This window comes from Rhinoderma darwinii, chromosome 9 (genome assembly GCF_050947455.1).
Source record: "Rhinoderma darwinii isolate aRhiDar2 chromosome 9, aRhiDar2.hap1, whole genome shotgun sequence".
Classification (NCBI taxonomy): domain Eukaryota; kingdom Metazoa; phylum Chordata; class Amphibia; order Anura; family Rhinodermatidae; genus Rhinoderma; species Rhinoderma darwinii.
In genome coordinates this window covers 83,738,636-83,744,928 of record NC_134695.1, presented here as the reverse complement: position 1 = coordinate 83,744,928, position 6,293 = coordinate 83,738,636, and the positions used below count along the sequence as shown (strand labels likewise).

The window sequence follows — 6,293 nt, the reverse complement described above, 5'->3', positions numbered from 1 at the left end:
ATATAACTACTATAATACTGCCCCCTATATACAAGAATATAACTACTATAATACTGCTCCCTATATACAAGAATATAACTACTATAATACTGCCCCTATATACAAGAATATATCTACTATAATACTGCCCCCTATATACAAGAATATAACTACTATAATACTGCCTCCTATATACAATATAACTACTATAATACTGCTTCCTATATACAAGAATATAACTACTATAATACTGCGCCCTATATACAAGAATAGAACTACTATAATACTGCCCCTATATACAAGAATATAACTACTATAATTCTGCCTCCTATATACAAGAATATAACTACTATAACACTGCTCCCTATATACAAGAATATAACTACTATAATACTGCCCCTATATACAAGAATATAACTACTATAATACTGCCTCCTATATACAAGAATATAACTACTATAATACTGCCCCTATATACAAGAATATAACTACTATAATACTGCTCCCCATATACAAGAATATAACTACTATAATACTGCTCCCTATATACAAGAATATAACTACTATAATACTGCCCCTATATACAAGAATATATCTACTATAATACTGCCCCCTATATACAAGAATATAACTACTATAATACTGCTCCTATATACAAGAATATAACTACTATAATACTGCCCCCTATATACAAGAATATAACTACTATAATACTGCTCCCTATATATAAGAATATAACTACTATAATACTGCTCCTATATACAAGAATATAACTACTATAATACTGCTCCTATATACAAGAATATAACTACTATAATACTGCCCCTATATACAGGAATATAACTACTATAATACTGCACCCTATATACAGGAATATAACTACTATAATACTGCTCCTATATACAAGAATATAACTACTATAATACTGCCCCTATATACAGGAATATAACTACTATAATACTGCACCCTCTATACAAGAATAGCAAGTAGGAAAACTTCTTATGACTGGATTTGCTCCTTGAACAATTCCAGAGCATTTATTATTAAAGAGTTTGAGTAGAAATAAAAGTTTGCTGCACAATTATCACAAGGATCTTGCTTTGGAGTCATCAATGAGTGTATTTTTATATAACAGTATTATAATAGCCTGGTCAACCAAAAAGATGACTTGTAACGAAGGTCACGGGTCTCTTTAATGCTTGGAATAGCAAATCAAGTGTAGCATTTAATAAAAAAACATTTCTTAAAAGAACACAAACAAATTTCGTACAAAACAAAATAATAAGAATATAAGATGTCTACAAAAAGAAAAAATAAATATAAATCAGCAGCTCTCCAAACACGCGGCACATAAATATACAAATAACATAGAATGAGTATAATTGTAGCAATAAAAATACTAACTATACAATATTGCAAAGTATTAAAAAATAAAATAAAAAAATCAGTCCCTGAAAGACCGTACGCCCTCATTTCTCCTGATAACCTCATCTACTAACTAGAAGGCAGGAAGATAGTGAAATGAAGTCATCTCCATGAATGGACATATATATATTTGTCCACAAACATCAAGTTGGGAACAAGTATACAAAGAAAAGCAAGTAAAGGCAGAATGTAATACAACACGGTGACTGGGTGACAGCCCGATGGCTAAGTGGTAAGCATGGCGGCTTGGTGGGCAGCACTATTGCCTCGCAGCACTTGAATCCTGCCACTAAAAATAAACAGGACGTCATCTGTGCGGAGTTTGTAGATTCTCCCCACATTTGCATGAGCTATAGGTTCTCCAGTGCCCACTCTTCAATAACAGGCTTAGGACGCTTTCATAACGGAGGGAGAAAGGCGGCCATGTTGGTGGTCAGCAAACTTTTCCAGAATCAAAGAAGCTGAGCAATATATATATGTTGCTCATCAACGAACTTCTCAAAAAAATGCAAATGTAGTCAAAACTCGAAATACAAAGTTGAGATCAATTCAAAGAAAAAACAACCCCCTAATATAAAAGGAGGAAACAATCATCATCCAAGAATTTCTGCTATTTCTGAGCCCTGAATCATGAATCTTCACCTTCTACATAATAACGAAGATTTTCTTGGTGCACACTCGAATGTAATGTACTGTGCACACCTATGGTCACAAGGAAGTGTCAAGAAACATGGCTTCTACTGTTGAAGCCGCCATTGCCAGCTGGCTCCTTCTAGGGTGTCTACAGAGGTCTCCACAAAGCCTTCGATAACCAGGAAACAATTCTCATCTTGCCTGGGGTCTTGTTTACGTGTCGGCCACCAACCGTAACCAGTTTCAGATTTTAGAAGTTCGATGAAGCTGATAACGTCTTTTGTTATGGCTGTGCCTGGTGGACACTGGACTCAACCCAAAAACCTCTTCTGGAGGCATTAAAGGCTGAAGTTCTTGTTGCTGGATGTTTGCAGAACATATATGACTTTTTGTACCCTGCGAAGGAGAACTAGTAAAAGGAAAACAGCTACAGGTCTCCGGTAGAGTCTGAAGAACCGGTGGACTGCAGATCTCCTGCCTCAAACACTTCGCCCCATCCAAGATGGCGTCAGGAGCCGGTGGAGAACCAATACTCTCTAGAGAGGAGATGCTTTGCTTCCAGGACTTTTGTAGATCTACCGGGACTATTTTTGTAGTCTCTGAAGAGATACAGACCGTGTTTTCATCTGGTTCTCCTTTCCATGGAAGAACCTTCTCAGCCATAGTTGGTGATGGTGGGACAATTCGAGGACTTTGACAAACTCCCAACATTCCTGTGGATATAAGAAAGTTTTGTAGAGTTTACAACAGTATCATTTATTTGGAGAGTTTCCAAAAATCGAAAACATATGAAGAACAGATGGAAATTGATGTGACTCACATGGACGTGGGGCAAACGTGAACCTCAGTAAAGAAGGTTTCTTCACAATCACCAGGAGTCTATGTTTAGTGCATTGGCTTGTGTAGGGTTTTGACATATGCCAATGCTTCTCTGCTCTGCCGATCTGTTTGTTTGGAGATTACTGAAAATCTTCAATGAAAGGCGTTTGCCTATAACTGGCCATAGACCTAAGAACGCGGACTGATCAGAGGAAAGCTATGTTCTTCTACTCCCCCATTGAAATGTACTCGGCCAAGTGAGCATGTTATTTCTATTGAGGAGCGGTATGAGGCAGCCAGTGGTGACCAGGCCCCTAAGCCTGGGGGGCCCACAGGGCCCCCTTTGCAACACAGCGCTGACCACACTGGTCCTGCTTCCAACGGTATCTGCGTCCTCGGGATACAGCCTTGCGCCAGCATTCAGTGCCGTGAGCGGCACGGTGCAGGCAAGCACGATGTAGTGACGTCACCGCGCCTGTCTGCACGACTCGCAACACAGAGCAGCTGAGGAGAAGGATCCTCCACCCGTTGTGGGAACGCGGAGAGGTAATTATATTATTTTTCTATTAGGCACATACATATGGGGGCATTATACTGGGTATGGGAGGGGGGCTGATATGGTAGCTGCTGAGGGAGCCTTATACTGTATGGGGCAGCTATGGGGCATTATACCGTATGAGGGGCATTATACTGTATGGGGCAGCTATGAAGAGCATTATACTGTATAGGGGCATTATACTGTATGGGGTAGCTATGGGGGGGCATTATACTTTGTGGGGGCAGCTATAAGGGGCATTATACTGTGTGGGATGCAGCTATGGGGAGCATTATACTGTGGAGGCATCCATGGGGGGCAAGGAGGCTGGGCATAGGCGTGCGCAGGGGTCTGGTGGTATTGGGGAGGGGTACCCAAGCTGAATTCTTGCATCAGGGCCCATGAGCCTTTAGCTACACCCCTGGAGGCAGCCAGATACCCCTGGGACCATATACCTAGAAAAACAAAGTACCCAGTCGTCTAAACCCTCAACATCTACGGAGACTATTTGCATAAACATGAGACTCTCTATGAATCCTGTTAAAATTGTCAGGATCTGCCAAGAATCTCATGTCTTTCACTGGTCTAACTAAAGTGCAATGTCTTACCTGAGATTTTAACATTGTGGAGGATCTCATCTGTCGCTCGAGCAATGAAAGTTATACCTTCATCCTCTTCAATCTCAACATCTGAACATTCTTCTTCGGAGTCTGGGGTGACCACGATCGATGCTGATAGGAGAAAAAAAATCCTAAATGTATTTGCAATGAAGCGTCATAGATGTCCATGGTCTAAAGGTGCCCGTACACATTAGATGAACATTGTCCAAACCCGACAATTTCGCCAGGACCGGCCGACAATCTAATGGTTCTGATTATTCTACCTTGACAACCATAAAGAAAGCAACATTTTTACATGACTGCAACAGTAAGGAGATTAGGAGGAGAGAAAATAAAAAATATTATTATTTCATAAAATAAGAAGCTTTTGGAGAACGGACACCAATTTTAGGAACATTTGGGATTTGAGAAGGCAGAAACTCAATGAATCTGATCTTCAAACCCCACGAATCCTATAGAAGCCTGAGGACTCCACTTATAGTGACCTGCAAGCATATGATGATGATGATGGTGATGATGATGATGATGGTGATGATGATGGTGATGATGATGAGGAGCATCAAGTCTTACCAGTATTTTCCCAGCTCACCACTTTGCTGTGTCTTCCATTCCGTGACTCAAATTCCATGCTACTTCTTCTCTAGATGTATAGAAAAAAAACAAACAAGAAACCTGTACATATAGTTTCAACCTAATGGGAACATCGCAGAGGACCCATGGACATACATAAAATTCAAGGACCACTTTTGGTGCCACATCATAAGACATAAGGACTTGTAGCTTGTTTAGAGAACTCCCCCTCCCATGTTTAGTACCACAGCAGCACTAGTGGGGAGGGGGGGATTTGAAAAGGTTCAGACTTTGGAGCCATCCATGACTGGGGCCCCCACCCTAGACACTCCATAGAAGCAACAGAAGCAGCCTCTATTGTATACACATCCTTGATAAAAACCTAAACATTAAATATATGGGGTTTTCCCCTAATTATTATTTATCTCCTATCCACAGGATAAGTGATAAATATCTGATAGATGGGGGTCCGACCGTTTGGAGCCCCACCGATCATGAGAACGCGCTTACCTTGCCTATCCTGGGAGCCTCATATTGATAATGCGCATGCTCGACCACCTCTCCATTCATTTCTATGGGGCTGCCGAGCGCTATCAGCAGTCCCATAGAAATGAATGGAGCGGTGGCTGAGAATGCGCACTAGCTCTATGGGGCTCCCAGAAACGGCAAGGTAAGCCCGTTTTTGTGAACGGTGGGGGTCCCAGCGGTCCATAAGCTGTGAATAGATGATAAATATTGAATATGGGGAAACCCCTTTAACCCCTTCGCGCTCAGGTCAGTAATAGTACGTCCTGCTAAGTAGAACGTTCGCGCTCAGGTCAGTACTATTACTGACCTGAGTAAACACGGCGCCATTTAATCCCGGCGCGTGCTTGAGCTGTGATACCTGCTGTTTCCGACAGCAGGCTATCACAGCTTAGTGTGCAGGGACCGATCGCGGTGGTCCCCGCCGATTAACCCCTTAGAAGCCGCGTTCAATAGCGATCGCGGCTTCTTAGGGGTTAAGCTGCCATCGCCGGCCTGCTACACGATAGCGGGCCGTGATGGCTACTATGGCAACCAGAATCCTAACAATGGACTCTGGCTACGCCATCGACGGAAGCCTAGTGGGTCCCGACAAAGTCAGGACCCACTATGCTTGCTGTCAGCGAACAGCTGACAGCTCTAATACACTGCACTACGTATGTAGTGCAGTGTATTAGAATAGCGATTAGAGCCTCCTGCCCTCATGTCCCCTAGTGGGACAAAGTAAAAAAAGTGTAAAAAAGTAAAAAAAAGTTGTGTAAAAATAAGAAAATAAAAGATTTAAAAGTAATAAAAGTAAAAGTCCCCCTTTTTCCCTTATCAGTTCTTTATTATTAATAAAAATATATAAATAAACAAATAAACTATACATAATTGGTATCGCCGCGTCCGTAACGACCTGAACTACAAAACGATGTCGTTATTTATCCCGCGCGGTGAACGCCGTAAGAGAAAATAATAATAAACCGTACCACAATCACAATTGTTTGGTCACTTCACCTCCCAAAAAATGGAATAAAAAGAGATCAAAAAGTCGCATGTCCCTAAAAATGGTACTGATGGAAACTACAGTTCGTCACGCAAAATATAAGTCCTCGCACGGCTTTATTGATTGAAAAATAAAAACGTTATGGCTCTTAGAATAAGGTAACACAAAAAGTGAATGATTGTTTACAAAACGTATTTTA

The 6,293-nt window shown here is 41.2% G+C and overlaps 1 protein-coding gene across 1 annotated transcript in view; it reads right to left on the bottom strand.

The window, feature by feature from the left end:
• Positions 1 to 1,081: 1,081 nt before the first annotated feature.
• SLC9A5 (solute carrier family 9 member A5) overlaps positions 1,082 to 6,293 on the bottom strand; it is a 70,712-nt gene continuing 65,500 nt past the window's right edge. Inside the window, exons 14-16 of the mRNA XM_075838369.1 lie at positions 4,582 to 4,651; positions 4,000 to 4,122; positions 1,082 to 2,750 (exon numbers count right to left, since the gene is read on the bottom strand). Of these exons, the coding sequence (XP_075694484.1) occupies positions 2,281 to 2,750; positions 4,000 to 4,122; positions 4,582 to 4,651 (663 nt within the window). The 3' untranslated portion in view covers positions 1,082 to 2,280. The remainder of the gene's footprint in view (positions 2,751 to 3,999; positions 4,123 to 4,581; positions 4,652 to 6,293) is intronic.